This window comes from Lepidochelys kempii, chromosome 7, assembly GCF_965140265.1.
Source record: "Lepidochelys kempii isolate rLepKem1 chromosome 7, rLepKem1.hap2, whole genome shotgun sequence".
In the NCBI taxonomy this organism is placed as follows: Eukaryota; Metazoa; Chordata; order Testudines; family Cheloniidae; genus Lepidochelys; species Lepidochelys kempii.
Window position 1 is genome coordinate 112894998 of NC_133262.1, and position 23210 is coordinate 112918207.

A 23210-nucleotide genomic window follows, 5' to 3' on the forward strand; every position below is an offset into this window, starting at 1 on the left:
GCACTCACTCTTGCGGACAGAGGTGTGTCTATGTGGAGGAAAGGAGGGGTCACACATCCTTGAAGCACTGAATATTCAGTGTCTGAAGCTTTATAAGGAAGTTCAACTCCACAACTACCTCAGTATCTTCTGATTATATAGAGAATTTTGAGGTAGAGGGGAAGTGGGCAGGAAGTGCTAATGCATGAAGGCAACTCTCAAACAAGTTACTGGTGAGTAACCTCTATTTCTATTTCAAGGGCCTCTGACCATTTCCACTGAGGGAGACCAGTGAGTGTGGTACTGCCCAGGTGGATGGTAGGCCAGGAGTTCTCACTGAAACATGGACAGTAGCACCACACTGGAGCACAATGCCAAATCCAAATAATGATGCCTGGTAGAGGTATGTACTGAACACCAAGTGGTTGCACTACAAATTTCTGCTGTGGGTATCTGCCTAAGATTTACCACAAAAATTGCAATGGCCCTGGTGGAATGGATTTTTAGCCCTCAGGGAACTGTATCCTAGCTAGACTGTAGGAAAGCATAAAGCATACTCTGATCTATGTAGGGTGTTTTTGCAATGGGCTCTCCCTTGCATCTTCCTCCTGCATCTTTCCCCATAAACTACAAATAGCCTGTTCCTATTTCAAAAGGGTTTAGTCTTATGTAAATAAAAGCATAGGGTGGTTTTTTTTATCATCAAGGGTACACAGATGTATTTCTCCAGGATAAACATGGGGTCTAGGGAAACAAACAGGAAGGGATACATACTGACTAACTCACAGGCTTTCTGCTTCAAGCTGAGATGAGGTTGAAGGACCACTTTTTGTCTTTACAGACAACAATGTAACAAGGGTTGGCCATAAGATCTTGTAGCTCTTCTAGCTGAAGCAATGGCTATTGAGAATGTAGTTTTGTATGACAGGTGTTCTACTGAGGAATCTTTTGTGGGGGTTGAAAGAAGGTCCCATCATTTTACTGAGGACTACGTTCAAGTCCAAGGAAGAAGCACGCTGTCTTACAGAAGGGAATGAGGGAATGTAATATTAAGTCCTTTCAGAAATCTGGAGACTGTGGGATGTGAGAACACAATCATTCCCTGTAATGGCTGATGATAAGTTGAGATGGCAGTGAAGTAACCTGCAGGGATGCTGGACACAGGCCTTGGGATTTCAGATACCACAAACGGTCCAATATGTCAGACATCTCTGCCACCAAATGAGTAAGATGTGTTGGTGAGGAACAGTGACAAACACCACAGACACAGAAGGTACAGAAAGTTAAGGAGACAGCCCGAAGAAGAACTGGAGTGTGGCCCTGAGAAAAAGTCTAGAGGGAGGGCTTTTTGGACTGAGTGTTTAGTGAAAGAAGCTTGGAACTGTGCACAAAAGAAACTATTTCCTGTTTGATTCCTACTGTATTCAAGGAAACAGGACTTTGTACATTCTTTGTAAATGACTACATCAAAGAAATACCTGGCTTCATAATCAATTTCTCGTCTAACTGAAACAACCTGAAGGATCCAGAAAATTGGCTAACCACTCAGGTCAAAAAGGCAATACCACTCTTGACTTTTAGCTATGATGAAAACCGACCATGTATTCCTAATCTTTATTGTCTGTCTCTCAGCCTGAGCTTCTGCAGTAAGCCAGACAAACAAAACCAGGAGTACTGTTGAAGCATTATAGCTATCAGCACATTTTTTGCACAGAAACATGAACAACAATACAGACGTGGTCCTCTGGCACCAGCTTCTTTGATGCTTTTCTCTGCTTATAAGGCAAGACCTCAGATAGATTCAAGGCATTAACTATGGAGTGTTAGTATCTTCCCATTAGTGGATGACAGATTGAGCCCATATAAGCAGGGAGCCCAAAGAATATGCCTTACTGCACAGAAAATCCACTCTCCTGACCGCTCTCTATCAGTGGAAGTGGAATGTGTTGTTTTCACATGTTCTCCTGTCCAAACCTACTGAAGCTGCCAGGGAATTCGGGGTTGGATACTGCTCAAAGTAACCATAACACTCAAAAGGAACAAGGTTCATCTTTACCTGCCCTAAGAACTAAAGAACTGCTATGAAGATGATGGTGTGAGCCAGATGCCTTTGACAAGAGCTCTAAAAAGTCACTGGCTGATGGGAACGGCTAACTAATATCAACCTATGAATATGTGATATGCTATACTATTAATACTAAACATGAAAACAAAAATTATAACTATATAGAACTAACAAAACCTACTAGAGTTAGGAAATCAATAAACACAGCACTGCTTTCTCTGATAGTGATGAGAGAACTCAGGTTGCTGGGGGAGCACATCCCAAAATGGACATGTATTTGAAGAAGGTTCCACGAGTTCATTGACAGAGAGTACTATCCCACCAAAGGAAATGCACACAGGTCACTGAAGCAGAACGACAGCTTAGAATAAAGAAGTGGTATAGAAAATATCTTAATGTAGCACGTTAAGTACCTTGAATCTTTGCATCAAGAAGGTGTAAATTCTATTACCATATCTTTTTGATAATTACTAGATCGGTAGTTATTAGGAATTCTGATATCATTGGTGATAAATACATGATATACAGGTTGAACCTCTAGTCCAGCAGTCTCTGGTCCAGCATGGTTTTATTTTATGTCTTTCATGCTTTATCTACTTACTTGCTTGTGCCAATACAGTAAAATTCTGTAACAACACTAACACTTTGTTATGAAGAAAGCTGGTAAGCCTTGGCTAGGCAGCATTGCAAGCATTGTTCCGTTTATTCACCTCAGCGTGGTTTGGCAAATTCTCTGTTTCAGCACCAGTCAGGTCCCCAGGGTGCCAGACTAGAGAGGTTCAACCTGTATTAGATATCAGTTTGAAACCTGCTAGTCTATGTGATCTCATGCTCCAATTACTGTGACCCTCGTCCAAGCTCACACAGCTCCCTTCTTCTCCCACCGAGATTCTCTTAACCTAGGTGGTAAGTACTTCAAGACAGAAACACTCATGTGCTCCATATTTTACAGCTTCGAGCACAATCAGGCGCCAATCTTGACTGTGGCCTATTGACTCTATACTAATACTAATAAATAATTATATTTAACACTACAATATGACTGAGGTGTCTGACTGCATGAAAAATAATTAACTACCTTTTCTTAAGTACACTCTGCTTTTAGTATACGGCTCCCTGTTTATCTATGCACACATTTATATTAATAACGCACTCACCGTTGGATCACTTACTGGAGTAAAATTTTAGTATCACTGAAATCCATGTATCACTGAAATCCATGTATCACTGAAATCCAAGACTGGCTTCCAGTGAAATAAACTGATCACAATTTCTTCCTCTGTCTGAGCTGGAAGGTTTATTTTCACCTCCCCTGAGCAAATGTGGATCACAGAGTCTTCATTGTGAAAATCTGCTGGATACTGATACAGCAACTCCAATGACCAAGTGAAGGACTCTTAATTGGTTAAATGTAGTCACCAGTTTTATCTAGCATGTTTCCCAGTTAAACTATTTTCTCAATATAATCCTGCAGAAAAACATGCTGTCCTATAAACTTTGACGTATACTACTTGGAAGCCATAAGAAGAACTAACTTCTGCAGACAAGATGGTTATGGACAGTAATGTCTGTATATTATGGCAAGTGGCATGCTATAAATAGCTAAAATATACAGATTAGATAATTTAGAAGATGTAAAATAAGGGATTTTTTTGGAAGTACAGTAAAGAGAAAAAAAGTGCAGTATAATTCATTTTCTCCACTGACTACATAATACTTTTTTTAAAATAGTATCACTTTATAACACCCATAGGACTCAGTTCCTAAAACTGGGGTTATAATAAAGCAAAGATAAACAGCACATTTTCTTCAGTTTTCACAAAAATAGAGGAAGACTATTATAATTCCATAACAGTTTCTATTTATCCTTTAGCATTTCTGTTTTCTGAAAGGAAAACAACTGCAAATTACCATTGGGACAAGATGCTAATTTCCTGAAAATTAAAACTGAGAAGAGAATGAAACAGGAATAAATCTGACCTGGTTAGAAATATGACATCATTTATTTTTAATATTCCTTTCAAAAAAGCAAAATAACTCAAAATATTTTTAAACTAAGAAACACATGAATTGAAAGAGAGATTGGGTATGACCTTTCTGAGTAAAGGAGAATCTGAGTCATGCTGTAGAAAAAACTACTTAGCATAATTTGTATTTTATTTCAGCAAGCACGGTGGACCAGTCAGAGTTGCACTACTTGAAATGTTAAAGACCTATTCAGCAATGAGCTATCCAACTGATTTCCAGTATAAAAACTAGAATGCTAACTGCACTTTCCAAAGCTAAAGGCCTATGTACTCCTTTTGTTCAATATTTAATTACGTGGATGAAATGTCTGAAGCACTGTCCCCCTTAAAATGTTTCTGAAACTCTAAAAATCTAATTACTGTAGTTTCTGACCTAAAGATATGTAATATAGCTCCTAGCACCACAGATATTTTGGACTTTGAATCAAATTGCACATAAAACAGCACAAGGCTACTGATAATTCTCCAGCCATCTCCTTTTATAGGATACTATAAAAGCTATGGAGGCTGCATAATGTTATTAATACTTATGAAGTAATTCTTTAAAAAGAGAAACTAACTTTGCCTTTTTCTAAGGAATGTAGATGTTCAGGGTGACCAGATTAAGGAGATAAATCATTTAGAGATCACTTCACAGCAAATAAGGAAATGGAAAAAATACAAAATTAATTATCCTTTAGACATAAATTAAAATAAATTCAGACTACAATCAATTGTACTCACAGTTGACATTGGTCTCCTTTGATTCCTTTCGTTGCGCAAAAACATTTTCCTGTTTGCATGTGACAAATATTTGCATGTCCACTGCATGTGCAAGCTATAAAGTCAAAAAGGAAAGAGATTTAACTGTCTATATTATACTTATGACTAAATGTACTTTTATGGATATTAATGTTATATCCTAAATGCATTACAGAGAAGGTGTGGTTAAAGTATTAGTATTTCCATCATGAACCCCTTTAATATCAATAAGATGATCATTTAATTTATATTCTGCAGCGTTGGGAACTCAATAGTCTGAATGTGCCTTTAGGGAGATTTTATCTAAAGATTACTGACATAAATAATAAAGGTTTCAGAGGAGTCAGTAGAGTCTATCATTTTAATGTGACTTGGTATACAGTATGGCAAATACGTTACTAAACATTAACAAAAATAATCTTTAGGTATAGGAGGTAAAATCCTGAACTATTGAAGACAATGGCAAAACTCCCATTGACTTGAATGGGACCAGAATTTTGTCCAGTTTCTAATAAAAGACACATGCAACGTATCCATACCAGTTAATGTTGTAAGTCAGTTACATTTGACAAAAATTTAGTAAATTTAAGGCTTTTAAGGCCCACTTGAACAGGGCTAATTTGATACAATACTATTTCTATGGTTCAAAATAAGAACATTCTAGAGGCAAAACTACAAAGAGCTCTTCTGCCTTTAAATGCCCCTGCAGGTTAAGTAAGGTGGTACAGAGGATGTAAGAATTTCATTAAGAGGTGTGTGGTACGTCAATGTAAGGTCTCAATAGGATGTCAAAGAGCACACCCTTAGGAAGACTGAATCCTACCTACCCACCCTTTCAGATTGTGATTAAAGATACTGAAATATCTGCAGGTAATGGAGTTGCCTCTTGGTAACCTGGTACAGTGTGTGTTGCAACAATCTAATCACAAAGTCCTATAGGTAATGTATTAGGGTGTTCTAGACAAGACAACCATCTAGTGATATTCATAATATGCTTAAAACTCTCCTTGAACACACCTCAGTAATTCTGAACCTATCTAGAGATCAGATCCTGCTGTCACAGAAGTTTTAATTACAACCAAAACAAAAGATTTTATGCATCGTCGTCTTCTTCATGAGTATGGATATAATACTAACTGGTGACCTACATGTAATAAAAGTTTATTTGCCACTTTACAATCCTATTATAGAAGTGCTATTTTTCTTGTTGGCAGAGGGAGCGAGTTTTAATGGTCTTATTCTGTAGATAAGGAACAACATAGAAAGCTCATTCCTGTGACAGTGCCCTATAACACAGAACCCAGACACCATATGTCCCCCTTAAACAAACACACAAAATAAAAGTATTAGACAACTGAATCTCAAATTACGACACATAAAATGTATTTTACATAATATAGAATTCATACAAGAGAAATGTTCATGTGTTTGAAGGACAGCACATCTGATATTTCAAAGAAGTCTTTGCCAATGTTTTACCCCATTTATCTCCAGTTAGCAGACCATCTGAAAGAAAGCAAGAGGAAGCAAAAAGAGCTGAATTCAGCTTGGGATAGGATGGGGTGAAGGTGGCTGAAATAGCTGAGCTCCATTTGAAAAGTGTGTAAGAGGAGAGCCCAAAATAGCTTGACATTGGTGAAGGTGTGACCATAGTAGATGAGGTTTAATAAAAATGGAGCAAGTGGGGATGGAAAGAGAATGACAGTTCAGGAGTGGGAAGAGAACATCTCAGTGTTTGGTACAAAGAACATAACATACCGTTACAGTAATAAATACAGTTAAAATTAAGATGCCTTCGAAGAATCAATTTTGGGGATCTGTCTGTACAGCTTATAAATTCCATGTGAGATTATGAAGTTGTTACTATGAAAACTGGTGTATAATGAATGTGCCTGTTTGTGTATCCATTGTAATATGGTGGGTTGTGTCATACCTCTACCACACCATGAACAAGTGTGGACTGTTAGAACTCAATGACAGCTTATTCAGAGTTAAGCACTTTGCAGTGGCTGTGCTAAGGAGGTTGGCTGAAGCTGGTTATACCCAACCTCATCAACAGCGGACCATTGTCTGGAGAGTGGAATATCCCAAATGCAGAACAAAGATACCAAGGTGTTGATACTAGGTTTTAAAAACCACAGAGGCTGGGTGGGTCAGGGGAACACTCACAGAGATACACAGAACATTTGGGCAGGAAAGGGGAACGGAACGAACAGCCAAAGTCACAGAAGGTGAGCTGAGGAGAAAAAGGCTCCATGTTTCCAAATCCAAGCTATGCACTCCAATACAAGGTCTCTGTATGGCCCCAGAGGGCTCTGACCCAAGCCCAAAGATGCTCTGGAGTGGTGAGGAAACTAAAGCATGAAAATGCATGTAGAAATTATTATTTTTGTAAAAGTCTTTGTACTTGTGGTGTTATTATAAGAAGAGCTGTAGAACCTGTGCAAAGTATATGTCCCTTACATGCATTATACCTACCACATGGGCATTGAAGAGGTAATCCCAAAGCTTACACCTTCAGTGGGATTCTGGGAAAGGTTGTGTTTAAACTACAAAGGAGTCTGAGGAGTGAGCACTAGTTCTAGGTGCTGGGCAGGAGACTATGTGGTCTAAGCTCCCAGTGGGGTGCCAAAGCGAGTCTGAACCCTGAGAATGTGTCTAGGGACCCCAAGACTGAGACAGTCCTGGACTCTCTTCAGACTCCAGAGGCCGGATCATCCTACTGCAGTCTAGTGAGTGGCCAAGAGAGGGCACTTGACCAAACCTATGACTGATGCCACGCTCAAGGGAAACACCACAACAATAAAGGCATTTAGTATGGAAAAAAAGGATGCCTCAGAACAGGTTAAAACAGCAGAAATTCTCCCTCACAAGCTTTGTAATATTTCATTTTGGGGAAGTAGGAGGGGGAACCCCCCTCTAAAATCAAAATAGGATGTTATTAATCTCCTGACCTTAGGGATAATTATGAGAAGTGTGGTTAACACCACCATTCAGGCAGGAAGATATCCCTATTAACAACCTCAAGTGCCAGGTTTTATAAATGTGAACAAATTAAATAAGATTTGACTGTTCATCTAATCTTTTATTTTAGTCACCAATGCAAATAGCAACTTGCCAGTTGAAAAGTGCTCTCTTTCATGCAAGTTAATGAAAGAACTGAGATCAAAATATCAGCAACCCTTCCTTCTGAAATATCCTGCTAAATCATAGGCAATACACATTTGCATGGAAATGAACGGGTCTCAGTTACAATATATAATAAATAAAGGTACTTATCTGGTTAGAAGCACTGGCTTTTTATACCATTACTAATATTATTTTATTCCACTACATGATGCTTTATGTGGAAGTCCCAGCTCCAACGACTATGGTCATCTCAGCACAATTTACATAGCTAAAGAATAACATAGGGCATTCACATGCTTGTCAATAATTTGTTCAACTGTTAATTAATAATTAATGATCACGAGACCATCTTTTAATCCATATGAAAAAGTGCTAGATTAATTAGGGAAGACACAATGGTTAAAGAAAACTGAAGCATGAAGAGAGAGCTCTCACAATGTGGACTGCTTTTCTCACAAAGAAGGAAGAGGAGGGGAGCTGTTCTCGGCACTCTTAGCAGAGAATCGGGAGCTGCACTTTCTAAGCTGTCATTTCCTCTTTATTTTATCCCTTGGCAGACAGTAAATAAATTGAATAAAATGCATAAGGAAGCAATGAGCAGCATTTCATCAATAAACTAAATCTGATTATTTCAACTGTCACAAAATGTCACTTACAGTGTAAAATCTGTGGTTGCAACTAACAGCAGAAATTTTTACAAAGTATGTGGTGATTAGAAAATATTTTTCTTTTCTTCAAAATAAGACATAACCACCATAGCCCCAAATGATACCTGCAATTCCCATTGAATGTTAAATTTTGCTATGATCTTGACTCTGCACAATAGAAGTTCACTGAAGATGTATTCCTCTGTAACAGGTTATAATGTTTTCCTGTATTCTCTCAAGTACCCCACTCTTTGTCAACAGAATGATTGTTTAAGTAGTTTTAGCAGGAACCGCCTCTATTAAAATCTTAATTTTCACTACATAAATCATTGCTATAATAGCAGGAAGAAACAAATGAATATGTATACAGTATATTCCTAGCAGCGTACTGTGCTTATTGTGCCTTATCAGTTAATAGTTCGTAACAGTGATGCTCCATTATAAGAGAGCACATATGCTGCAGAGCAACTAATAGGCTGCATTCTGGTTAATGTTCAAAAACTGTCAATTTATGTACATACTTCGAATCTGAAACCACCTAAAACTTAATTTATGACAGAAACACATGGAATTTCTCTCGCATTGAAGCTGCTCATTGCATATGAAAAAAATCAACAACAAAAGTCTTCACCAGTAGTACAATTTCTTTTAGTTAAGAAGATTGAATTTAGTGAGTAAAAAAAGACCAGACGCTATGTTCTCTACACTGATGCAATGTCTATACTACCTCTTAAGTAGCACTGGTGTGGACAGCACTATGTCAGCGGGAGAGCTTCTCCCACTGACATAACTGCTGCCGCTTGTTGGGGGTGGATTAATCAATCAACGGGACAGCTTTATCCCATCGGCTTAGACTGGCTACGCTAGAGCCCTTAGAGCGGCACTTCTGTAGTCATTGCCTAAATGTTCTTCCTGTGCATTCACAGTCACATTTTCAAAATTAGCTACTCCATCTTGTGACCAGTAACCTAGGGGATAACAACCTATCATTAGTACCAGCTAATGGAGTTGTTCCTTTAGTCTTAGTGATGAGGTCTGTGCTGTGGTGGTGAAGGTTCCAGGTTAAAATCCTGCTAACAATCTACATGGAGATTGTTAAAAAAAGTGGCACATGAAAAAAAAGACAACTCCAGCAGATCTCAGACAACCAAGAAGAGCTTCCTCTAACTAGGCGAGCTAGTAACATACTGGCTAAATATGTGCTACATCCCCCTCTAGTTACTCTTCCTTTTACTGGTAGAGGGCTGTACCATGGTACTGAAGGTCAAAGATTCAAATTGTGTAGATGACCCACAAAAGAAGTAATTAAATTAGCAATAGCACATGCAAATTGCAATAACTATGCATAGTCCTCAACGTAAACTGCTAGACTGCATTTCTTTTGCAGTAGAGGAGGCTGGTAGTGGCCTGAAGATTTGGGAAAAAGTTTAAAGGAATCTCTAAAACCCTCCCAAAACACAAAAGCCACTCTGTATAGAATGTTATGATCACTAAGGGAAGAGATTGTGATGAAACATTTCCTGGGCCTATCCCAGAATGCTAGGGCTGGCTCAGGCTAGCCCAAATGCTGATTTTACAAGATAAGGAGGAATAAATACCCACTTTACTCAGTCTTAGTAATTCAATCAGTTCCCAGGTAATAACTTGAAATCTGTTGAAACAAAGTGCACCATGTGCTAATCAATTTGACATTATGTTAAAAATCTCTTTAATGGACATATTTTGCATTAATATTTCTAAACTGAAGATATACTTAATCTCAGATTTGTGAGGATATTTCTGCAAGTTAGGGAAACCAAAATCATTTTAGAACAACTATGCAAATTTCTGCTAGAACTGTACACATGTACATGGTGAATAACTCTAGCGCCAAAACACATTAATGACTTTTCTGATGCTACTGAAATATGCGTGAGTGTTAACATATAAATGCAGTGGCAGTAGTGCCATGTTATTATAGCACATTTAGGTAAAAACATATATTATACTTCGTTCTCTTTGTGCGCCTGTTTATTTTTTCCACTTGTCTGATTTTGACAAATGCAAAAGAAATAATAAGCTTATAATGTAAACTATGTTTACTGTTTAATTTACTGAAATCTAAATCTTAAATGCTCGATTTCATAGTAAGTGATTACTAAGCAAGTCCAACAGCCACAGAATCTCAAATGGTAGCATTATTAATAATGACAGTGAGCCACTAAATACATGCCTGTCCTTAATTCTCAGTTTTTGTACTGGAAAAGACAAGAAGGGATAATTGCATATCTGCAATTCTGCTTCTCTAATGATATCATTTTACTAGAAAATGATGTTTGAGTTTCACCTCCCTAGTGAGAGGCAGGATGGAACTCTCTAGCTCTTCTGGCCACTTGAGACACGATCCTATTCAGAGACCAAGTTCTAATGCCTGACTGGCTTCCCCTAGAACGCTAGATCTGATCCTTCCTGACAGGGGTTAGTTAAGGAGCTCCCCATTGGAACCACAACCGTTTAGGCTAGTTCCATATTCTACCACTTCCATGTACTTTAGCTTCTGCCTAGACTCTGTTTCTGTGCCCTTTGTTTGATGTGCCCTCCTCTAGTTCCCTTGTACCTCAGAATGGACTTTTGATAGCCATGGTCACGTGCATCCATGATTTCGTACACAGTGGATATTTTGCCTTGTCACTGCCCTCAGGTGCCTTCAGTGTGTCAGTAGCCTCAATGCTATGCTGATTGCAATATATTCTCTGTAATAATTATGCTTTAGATAATGCTATTCCAGTTATTGATATGGATGATTTAGGGGAGCAGAGGAGACTATGATTATTAGTCTAACCTTAGTGGAGGAAACACACACAAACAGACCAAACAAAAAACCAAATACCACGCCTGTTAGGTAAAGACAACATGGGGAGGAAAAAGATAAAAACACGGTTTCTAATGGATTTCAATACGTAACAGAGAGCAAGGAAATAATCCTCCTGCAGCCTCACCACAGCAGCTGAGACACATACATACTTTAAATTAAATAAACTGATTCTGTGCAGAGAGACACCATACTTTTGCCATAACACTTTCTTCTTGAAGACAACTGCTGATTGCGGATTGCAGAGGTGTTGATGAAAGTAGCCTGTGTTTTCCAATGGAGAAAATAAAGGATACAATTTTCTAAAGTATTCAGAGTTGATATGACCCTATTCCCATTGAAGTCAATGGTAAAACTCCCACCGACTTCACTAAGAGCATACATAGACCAATACTGAATACTTTTGAAAACCTTATATACTTAAAAATATGTAAATTTTTAAAGGACAAACTGAGGATTAGGAATAAAAGCACCAATTAGTTGGGTATTGATGGGCCAAACTAACCAAAGTCTTCCCAGTTTGCCGCTTTTCTTTTAAATGAATTTTGAAATCCCAAGTCAATATGATTTCTCATAGGCTGTCCTGTAATAGGTGGAACAGCCTTACTAAACCCAGAATTGTCATTACTGAAAACACACAGAGAAGTCTAGAGGCAAATAAATACCCCAGTCTTTCTGAGGATTCCCATGCTTTCATCATGGTAGGACCATGGAAGGCTGGCACTGAGGGTGGTTCTAGACTCCCTATTGGATGACTGCACACTGGACAATGGTGCTAGACTGCCATGAAAGAGCACACATTGCATCTTCTAAAAGGGTATATCAGTTGCTGCTGCTATGTATATTTCTCCAGTGCTCCCACATACTTACACCTCAAGCACAATGACTTTGGGAGCTGCTGCTCATACTCAATCCTCCATTATGTACAATGCAGGGAATAGCTGAAAAGCCCTAATTTTACGCTAACATTACAACATAACTAGTGCATATTCACATTCTCGAAGTATTACTACTGTTACTAAATTTCATTCAAATAAAAATTACATATGCACTCTTTTCTTCTTACTTTGACCTGTGCTCATGATCAGTATTCTAAATGCACAGATGAATCTCTATAAACCAAATGGATTGTCTGAAACAGCCAGCATTGTCTTCCAATACTAAAAATCCAAATCCCCCAACAACACAGATTTTATATAACAGTGGTAAGTTAATTCTCGGAGAAGTGTTTCCAATGGGATAATCATATCCCTAGGATATCATAGGGATCGACAGTATATCATGTCTCCCTTATACCTATGGGGTAAACATAAGTCTGTCATTTCATAAACCACACAGTGTTAATACTTTCTGACTGTGAGACTTAAAATAAATGCTAGTTTTTAGGAGGGGATTTCAGAATCTTGCTTTTTAAGCAAAATAACGTAATATTAGCCTGATGTCTCCCAGCTCATGTTTGCAATCCGTGAAACAAGGGAAATCTTGATGCCAATGCCTGGATTTCTCATAAAGTGTCAATCTACTAAAATTAATTTGACTATTTTCTGTCAAACTCTATACAAATATACAAATTCAAATAAAACTATAATTGTTAAGATCCTGTAGCATAAAATTCTGTCTGAATTTATTTCATATTACAAAATCCTGCCCAAACATGTGCATGGTCTCACTCCTTAGTCCTTACTTTCCTTAGAATAATTAAATCTGTCATTTTGTGATCACTTTCACCCAAATTTCATCTTGTTGGTAAAAAGGTTAAGCTCTCAAATACTTTTCTCTTTATCTCCAGACTGAAAGAGCACCACCAGAAATAACAATGAGGGTGAACTTGATGCAGCAATACAGTATCATAGTAAAAGTCTGGTTTGTCTATAGGAACATGTAAGCACTTTGGGTAGGGAGAGTCATGAATGTGGCTGACAAGGGGAAAGGGAAAGGAGCAACTAAAAGTTATTTTTTAATTAACAAAACAAACTTTTAGCAGTTTTATAAGACATTGTGTTCGGTTTGGAGCAATTCTACATAAAATGGAGGGTCCTTCTCCTTCATTCAACTGAAGGGAGTGAGAAGCTGAGGTAGCCATTTTTGTTCATGGGAAATTCTAAATATAGGAGACTTTCAAAACCCGGAGATTAAAGCCTTGTGCCTGCAACAAGCTGAGCAAAACATGAACACGATGAGAGCATTTAATATCCATTGACTTCTATGGGAGTTGAGGGTACTCTGTGCATCCAAGAGCTGCCTAGCCTCTTGCTGTAAAGCAGCAAAAATGAGGCTATATAATATTCTCTTTCCCGTTATGGAGTAATAACCAAACAGTGTTTATGCAAATCAGACCCCCTCAGTCAGAATGCAGGGATTTGCACAAATCAGGGGGGAAAAAACACTGCATTGCCATGTATCAGTAACTTTCACTGGCCAACACAATAGTGTTCCAGTATTATGCACAGTAATACTGAATGTTTATTCAGCTAGTCATATGAAGCTTCTAGAAAGTGCTCCATGCCACTGTTGTTTTGGTCACAGTCCACAGAGATGGTATGGGCCACCCAACTTGGAGAATCTTTTGACACTGTAGTTTGGTCTAATGCAGGGGTCGGCAACCTTTGGCACGCATGCCAAGGACGGCACGCTACGGCCTGCTGGGTCCCAGCCACCAGCCCCACTCGGCCCGCTGCCGAACCCAGGCTGGGACCCCGGCAGGCAGCAGCGTGCCATTAAAAATCCTGCCCACCCCGGCCCACTCTTCTCCACTCTCCCCTGCGCCCCGTCGCCACAGGGGCAGGGTGAAGAAGCTTGGTCCTGCCTGCTGCTGCTGCAGAGCAGGCAAGTTTCCCCTCCCCCACCTCTTCCCCCAGCATGCTGGGTTCCTGCCCCTCCTCCTCTCCCTCCCTGCCGCCAATCAGCTGATGGCCCTTGCGAAGGATGGGGAAAAGCAGAGCCGCAGCACGCTCGCTGCTCTGGGAAGGAGGTGGAGAAGAGGTGGGGATGGGGCCGTGGGGGTGGAATAGGACATATCCCCTCCAGCCCCCTGCCGTGAGCCGCTCTGGGCAGGGGGCTGGGAGCACCCTCAGGACCCTAGCCCACCCCCCCAGCCCTCTGCCTGACCCCTACACCCCCCCCACATACCCCCAGCCCTCTGCCCTGACCCCTGCACCCCTCCACACACCCTCCCAGCCCTCTGCCCTGACTCCTGCACCCCACACACATACCCAGCCCCCCGATACCCCATGCCCTGACTCCTGCACCCCCCATATTCCCACCCCCACCCTGAGCACCAAACAGGAGCTCCTGCACCCCCCACACATTCCCACCTGCACCCCTCCCACCAAATGGGAGCTTCCCAGGTGAGCACTCCACACTCAAACCTCCTGCCCCAACCCTGAGCCCCCTCTCTCATTCTAGCTCCTGGCCAGACCCTACACCCCAACCTGATCCTTCACCCCCAGCCCTGTGCTCAGTGCATTCCCACCCTTAGCTCAGTGCAGAGAGAGAGGAAGAGAATGGGCTAGAACCAGGGAGAAGGTAGGTACCCACTTTATGTGGGCGGGCCTGGATCCCAGACCGGCAGCGGGCTGAGCAGGGCCGGCAGCCGGCACCATGGCTGGCAGGAGCAGGCGGACGGAACCCCAGACCAGCAGCGGGTTGAGTGGCAGCGGGCTGAGCTGCTCAGCCCACAGCCAGTCTGGGGTCCCGGCCGCCGGCCCCGCTCAGCCCGCTGCTGGCCCCTTGCCAGCCGGGGGCCCGGCTGCAGGCCCCACTCAGCCTGCAGCTGGCCTAGGTGAATGGAACCCCAGGCCGGCAACAGGCTGAGCGGGCCGGCGGCGTAAGATCAGCATTTTAATTTAATTTTAAATGAAGCTTCTTAAACATTTTGAAAACCTTGTTTACTTTACATACGACAATAGTTTAGTTATATAATATACAGACTTATAGAGAGAGACCTTCTAAAAAATGTTAAAATGTATTACTGGCATGCGAAATCTTAAATTAAAGTGAATAAACGAAGACATGGCACACCACTTCTGAAAGGTTGCTGACCCCGGTCTAACGGATATCTATTTCCTCTATCACTAAACTTGGCTGTACTATCTTCCTAAACTGAAATCTTTCAGCAATTTTCTTTAAGACAAGTAGCATTGAAAGATATGCATACTATTGTGCTATCTCTAGCAATAAAAGAGATGGATTCCTTCTGTCAAACATCAATTTATGTTAAGCATATACTAGTTAGTTTAAACACTTATAACTATATTACATATACATAAGTAAAATGCAAGAGACAATTCAGTAGGGTCACTATAATAAGCCTGTTTCAAATATATTAAAATGCTGTTGCCAAATATCTTTAATGTTATTTTTTTTAATTACAACCAACACAAAAACAAAAGTAAAAAACTAACCTTGACTATTTCTATTCCATTTTTAAAATGGCATATGGGCAAGTTTAGTAATAACTCAGTTCATGTTGCTGTGTACAACATGTAGATTTCAAGTGGAACAGAAAGATTATTTCAATATGGTATAATCCAGTACAGTAAATTCATGCTGTAAAATTACCATTTTATAAAATAAGTCAACAGTGCGACTGTTTCTGAGTTGCTAGCTCAGCATATAAATGCAGTTGCTGGTGCTGACAACAGAATAACCATCATCATTTTCATGAAATACACATTTTAGACAACCAGATTTAAAACGCATTTGCTGCTTCCCCCTGATTCCCCACCCTGAAGTATAGCTGTAAGAGGGAATTGTCTCTCAAAATGGTTTCCCGATAAATAGTACTTTAACTACATTTTTTGTTTACTTTGGAAATTATTAAACCAATGGCCACACATGCGGATAATTGTTTTAAGATACTCTGCAGGCACAACTTCTATACAGATTTCCTTTAAAGACTAAATAAAAGATATGATAGTGCTATTAAATAGACGTGCATACTAGTTTGTTAATATCTGGAATATGAGAGACAATAGCCATATAAAATAATGGAGACATAAGCTGTCTAATGTATCTGGGCACTACTGAAAGAAAGCAAGGATGTATGCATACATATATTATATATGACACTTAGATGCATCAACTCTGACGTATTTACCATAGGAATGGGAGGAACAGAAAGACCGTGAATGTAAATATCCTGCTTTAATTAATTTGTAAGGCTTCTGTCCGGTCTTCCTTTATATTCCTTCTCAACCCCCACTTCTGTTGTAACATCTAAAAAGAGGCAGCCAACCAATAATAACTAGGTGCAGCTCTTGGGGACAGCAGATTTTATTGATATATTCATTTCAACAACAGGATTTGGAACCATCAAGTTATGCAATGCATGCAATTGTGTCGTTTTCTTTTCTTTTACCTCATCCTCTCTCATTACTTTTCCTCCTTTTGGTTGTCACAATCACTTGTGTCTTCTTTCAAATTGGATTAAAAGTGCTTAAGAGGCAGAGCCCCAAATCACCCCTCTGTATTTGTACATTACCCAAACTTGACTGGGGCTTTTGGGCTTTATCCCAACACAAAATAATAATATGCACAATCCTGCAGCCCTGCCCTGACTGTCCCCTTCCCCTGCAAATCCCTGAGCCAACAGTAGGGACTCTGTTGGGTCTCCAATAGGTGATGGGGTTGTGCTGTGGAGGCAGCTGCCTCTCACCATCTCCACACAGAAATGAGATGTATGCATAAAGGACACCCTCTAAGGTCTCTAGTATTGACCAAACAAAGGTGTGAATTCCGTCACCTCCAAAATCCTATTTACTTCATTGTATGTGTCATTTTCTAAGCCTCTTGGGGTCATCTGAATGCATATATAGTTAAATTTGGGCAATTACTTTTCCCTAAAACAATGTTACGGTCACATAGTTAAAAAGAGTCAAAAAAATGTACTAGTGGACTAGCATCATGGGCTCAGCAATGATACACATTCTTAAGATTTAGGGCTTGCCTACATAGGAACATTCAGAAAAGTTAAGGCAAATCAACTACAGGTGTGCATTAAATCCCCATGTGGATGCTCTCTCTCAGGAATAAGCAGGTCGTAGTTTGCTATAAATTAATCCTCCTGTAAGGAGGATTCCTCCATCAAAGTGTCTTAAATTACAGTAAACTAAGACCACTTTACTCCTGAATAAAAACATCCACATGGGGGTTTCATGTGCCTGAATTTATGCACCTTGACTTCATTCCTTTCATTGATTCACCTTAACTTTCCTAGTGTCTCCAGGCCCCGAAACTAGTTTTTAAATAACACAAAAATATATGAAGCTACACATTGAGCAAGGCAAACAAGACAAGGAAGTAGCTCACTTCTTGCTACAGTAATAAAATTTGTTCTCAGTTACATTGGCATAATCCTAGAGTAATCCTCTCCATTTAAAAGCAATATACTGACTCTTACCCCACTTTTACCTGGGGTAAGAACAGAATTTAGTCCCTGAACGTCTGCATTTTATCACTTTTTTAAAAATAACTTTGCATCCTTATCATTGAACTTTTGAACAGGTAACTTTTTACCTTCTATTGAAAAAAATCCCTCTAAAACAGTCAAGCTTACTCAGTCTTTAATCATTGGTTACTAGTATTATAAAAATGACTTGTAAAGGTGAATAAAATGGGCATCATCAGAATATTAAATAAATTAGTCAGACAACTAGCTAATGATAATGCAACATAAAAATGCAACTTAAAAAACAGAATATACTTAATCCTTCCTTGTCCTGAACTGAACAGATTCTCAAGCAATTAAAAGGGATTTTTGCTTTGTGTGTGTTTTTCATGCTAACATAAAATTATTAAACTCCAGACATGGTTTGTTCTTCCTTTATTTCAGGGATACAGTACTCTGTAAATAGCACATTCTGAATACACTGTACCATGTCAAATCAAAAATCTTCATGAGAACTCATGAACTATTTGTATCACAGGCTTTATGCTATCCACATTAAGTAACACAAAGAACCTAAACTAGAAAATAGATATGTACTGTAATCATGTCTGTATGAAAACACTGAACACACACATTGTTTGGGAACACTTATTGTGAGACTAGCATAGCATCTTGTATACTTCAATTTTTTACATCATCTGTGGTTTTTTTAATAAATTTTAATTGGTGCCTTTCATGTTAGAACCCAATTCTGCAAGGTGCTATGGTTTTGAGAACTTAGTACACATCACAGGATTGGACCCTAAATTTCCAAAGCTGAGACCGAAACACACACAAAAACAAGAACTCAATTTTTCTTCTTTTTTCAGAGATCAGGCATACAAGCATTTGAAGAAAAATATTCTTTCAAAATATAAAGGTTTACCACATTCAAAAATACTTATAATTTAAATCAGTCTTAGACTGGCTTTTTCTGAAGAGGCCTAGTCCTTTAAAACATAACTTTTGATTAATAGTGACAGAAAGAGAAAACCTTTTTAGATGTGGACAAAGGTGCATCAAATCATGCTGATGTAATGTACAATATGTCAATAAAGCCTGCGGCATGGAAGCAGTTTTGTTATTTTAAAGTAGAGATGAGGATTTACAACAGTGAGTAATGATTCTGAGTACCTCAGTTTTTGGATGTTCAAACTGAGACACATTAATGAGTCTCCTTTTCAGAGGGCAGGTGCTTGGCACTTTTTTTGAAAGTCAGGCTCCCTTAAAGACTTTCAAATCACTGATGCACCTCAAACTGCTAAACTTTTTTAAAAATCTTGGTCAAAATGCCCTATGTTGTGTGTTCTAAAAACAGATATTTTTGATCTCTTTAAAGTATATGAATATATTTACCTAAATTATGATAGCTACATAATTATATATGACCATGTGAAAAGCAGAACACTTAAAACCATCAATAACTATTCAGAAAACAAGCCCCAAGTGGAAGAAATAGCTTCAATAATTTAACTAATCCTCCCACTGGAATTAATTTAACTAATCCTCCCACTGATAGCCATTAAGAGGAGCAAAATATCCCTGCTGTTCATTATATTCATATTAGGATGAGGTATCATTCTTATGTACGTAACAGAATTTCCACATTTTGATGTACTGGAATGTAAAATGATCAATCTTTATATATTCACATAAGGTTCAAAGCCAACTGTGATCATATAGAAATTATATTAACAGTTTTCCAGGAGTCCTTGTCCTACCAGTTGACAAACTTTTTACCTGCTATTCTAAAAGCTGAATTTTTCAATAGTTTTCCTAAACACAGAGGTAAACTCACGAAGGATGCTAACTGCAGCTCCCTGTAGCATCACAGTGAAAATTCACTTCTCGTGTCTTCTTCAGAGATCTGTTGATCAAAGCAAAATTAAAGCCTAATGATCTGAACAGCTAACTACACAACATGGTATTATGCTGTTAATAGTGTTAAAATAATGGTGTTAATGGCTGACATCTTTGCTCCATAGGAAATCAGAGACCTCATGAAAGTTGATTGGTGTGTTTCAGCCACCTTTCATTTAAGCAAAATGAAGAAACAATTAAGTTCCTTCATGGAGAAAGATAATTGGAGAAAAAGATCACCACCAAAGGCACTAGGCCACATGCAAAGACATTCAGCAGCTAAAACATGCAGGCTAAGGAGTTTCCCTTGTAACTGATTGCAAATTCATATGCTGGGGCACTGACTGATCATAGAATCATAGAATATCAGGGTTGGAAAGGACCTCAGGAGGTCATCTAGTCCAATCCGCTGCTCAAAGCAGGACCAATCCCCAACTAAATCATCCCAGCCAGGGCTCTGTCAAGCCTGACCTTAAAAATATCGAAGGAAAGAGATTCCACCACCTCCCTAGGTAACCCATTCCAGTGCTTCACCACCCTCCTAGTGAAGAAGTTTTTCCTAATATCCAACCTAAACCTCCCCCACTGCAACATGAGGCCATTACTCCTCGTTCTGTCATCTGCTACCACTGAGAACAGTCCAGATCCATCCTCTTTGGAACCCCCTTTCAGGTAGTTGAAAGCAGCTATCAAATCCCCCCTCATTCTTCTCTTCTGCCAACTAAACAATCCCAGTTCCCTCAGCCTCTCCTCATAAGTCATGTGTTCCAGTCCCCTAATCATTTTTGTTGCCCTCTGCTGGATGCACTCCACTTGATACCGGCTGCCAACGAGACATGGAGCCATTGATCACTACCCGTTGAGCCCGACAATCTAGCCAACTTTCTATCCATCTTGTAGCCCATTCATCCAGCCCATACTTCTTTAACTTGCTGGCAAGAACACTGTGGGAGACCATGTCAAAAGCTTTGCTAAATTCAAGGAACAACACGTCCACTGCTCTCCCCTCATCCACAGAGCCAGTTATCTCGTCATAGAAGGCAATTAGATTAGTCAGGCATGACTTGCCCTTGGTGAATCCATGCTGACTGTTCCTGATCACTTTCCTCTCCTCTACGTGCTTCAGAATTGATTCCTTGAGGACCTGCTCCATGATTTTTTCAGGGACTGAGGTGAGGCTGACTGGCCTGTAGTTCCCAGGATCCTCCTCCTTCCTTTTTTTAAAGATGGACACTACATTAGCCTTTTCGGTCCCTAGTCTGTAGTGGTGCATGGGATTCTTCCGTCCTAAGTGCAGGACTCTGCACTTGTCCTTGTTGAACCTCATCAGATTTCTTTTGGCCCAATCCTCTAATTTGTCTAGGGTCCTCTGTATCTTATCCCTACCCTCTAGTGTATCTACCTCTCCTCCCAGTTTAGTGTCATCTGCAAACTTGCTGAGGGTGCAATCCACACCATCCTCCAGATCATTAATGAAGATATTGAACAAAACCGGCCCCAGGACTGACCCGTGGGGCACTCCACTTGATACCGGCTGCCAACTAGACATGGAGCCATTGATCACTACCCGTTGAGCCCGACAATCTAGCCAACTTTCTGTCCACTTTATAGTCCATTCATCCAGCCCATACTTCTTTAACTTGCTGGAAAGAATACTGTGGGAGACCATGTCAAAAGCTTTGCTAAAGTCAAGGAACAACAGGTCCACTGCTTTCCCCTCATCCACAGAGCCAGTTATCTCGTCATAGAAGGCAATTAGATTAGTCAGGCATGACTTGCCCTTGGTGAATCCATGCTGACTGTTTCTGATCACTTTCCTCTCCTCTAAGTGCTTCAGAATTGATTACTTGTGGACCTACTCCATGATTTTTCCAGGGACTGAGGTGAGGCTGACTGGCCTGTAGTTCCCCAGATCCTCCTTCTTCCCTTTTTAAAGATGGGCACTACATTAGCCTTTTTCCAGTCGTCCGGGACTTCCCCCGATCGCCATGAGTTTTCAAAGATAATGGCCAATGGCTCTGCAATCACATCCGCCAACTCCTTTAGCACTCTCGGATGCAGCGCATCCAGCCCCATGGACTTGTGCTTGTCCAGCTTTTCTAAATAGTCCTCAACCACTTCTTTCTCCACAGAGGGCTGGTCACCTCCTCCCTATGCTGTGCCGCCCTCATTCAGTAACGGGCCCACACTTTCCTTGACTTTCTTCTTGTTGCTAACATACCTGAAGAAACCCTTCTTGTTACTCTTAACATCTCTTGCTAGCTGCAAGTCCAGGTGAGATTTGGCCTTTCTGATTTCACTCCTGCATGCCCGAGCAATATTTTTGTACTCTTCCCTCGTCATTTGTCCAATCTTCCACTTCTTGTAAGCTTCTTTGCAGCTCATGTGTTTGTTTGAAAGCAACCCGAAATCTATCAGAAAGTCAGAGATTTAGTCTTAAATGTGGCCTTGAGAGAGACAGATCCTTGGGGCACCAGAGCAGCTGTAAAGGAAGACTTGGAAATTGTAAGCAAGGAAAGTGCCTGCTGTTTATTCCTACTGCATTCCGAGAAACAGGACTTTGTGTACGTTCTTGGTAAATAAACAGGACTATGCCAAAGAAATACTCAACTCATAATCAGTTTCTCCTCCTAACGGAAACAACCTGGCAATGCACCGAATATAGGCTAAACACTTGGGCCAAGGGCAAGCAATATGTGGAAAGCCATAGAAGAAAAATGATTAGTTAAATGCAAATGTGTAAGTCAACCGAATGGCCTGTAATATTTTAGATGCACTGCTGTATACAGTGACCTTACAAGCTTAATGGAAAAAGTTAATAAACTAATGTATTTGAATACTTGAATATATACTTATTACATGTACATATATGAATATATACACATATAGCATATAACCCCTCCCCATCATTTTGTAAGGGGGGTAGAAAACAAATATGCCTTGAATGATTAATAACTATTAATTCCTCCTGGTCCCCCCAAATTAGAAAAGCTATCCTACCTCTGTTTGTCCACCTAGGAAAGTAAAGACAATCAGATAATGGCTCGTGTCATGTGAGACTCTTTGACTAAGGACGCACAGATCAGCCAAGGTTGGGATCTCTATTCTCCACAAAGAGAAACTAAAATGGTTTCATGAAATTATTGTGCATCTTCTAGACAAGAATCTCTCATAATTTGCACAGGGATAAAACCTCTCTCTCCCTCTCAACCCAGCTTAAAAAAAAACAACTCCAAACAGTTACCAATCAGAGTAACACCCTACTTTCCTATGCAAAGTGGCCCACTGCACACTGAGAGTCGATCAAAATATTGGTGGGGAAGCTGTGAGTTAACCAAGCTAGAAGTAAATTCAGGTCAGAGTGAACGTCAAATAGGGCAAACTGCTTGCTACCCCAAGAAATCCAAACTACATAGTTTCAACCCAAATTATAAACTATACATTTGTTTGCCTTGTAAATCAAATATATTACTTTTAATCTGTT

At 39.9% G+C, this 23210-nt stretch overlaps 1 protein-coding gene across 9 annotated transcripts in view; it reads right to left on the reverse strand.

Annotated features, from left to right (window-relative positions):
• ATRNL1 (attractin like 1) overlaps positions 1–23210 on the reverse strand; it is a 1081427-nt gene that overhangs the window by 641459 nt on the left and 416758 nt on the right. For all 9 annotated transcript variants that reach the window (XM_073354269.1, XM_073354267.1, XM_073354264.1 and 6 more), the window contains one exon: positions 4795–4888. In XM_073354269.1, coding sequence (XP_073210370.1) covers positions 4795–4888 — 94 coding nt within the window. The remainder of the gene's footprint in view (positions 1–4794; positions 4889–23210) is intronic.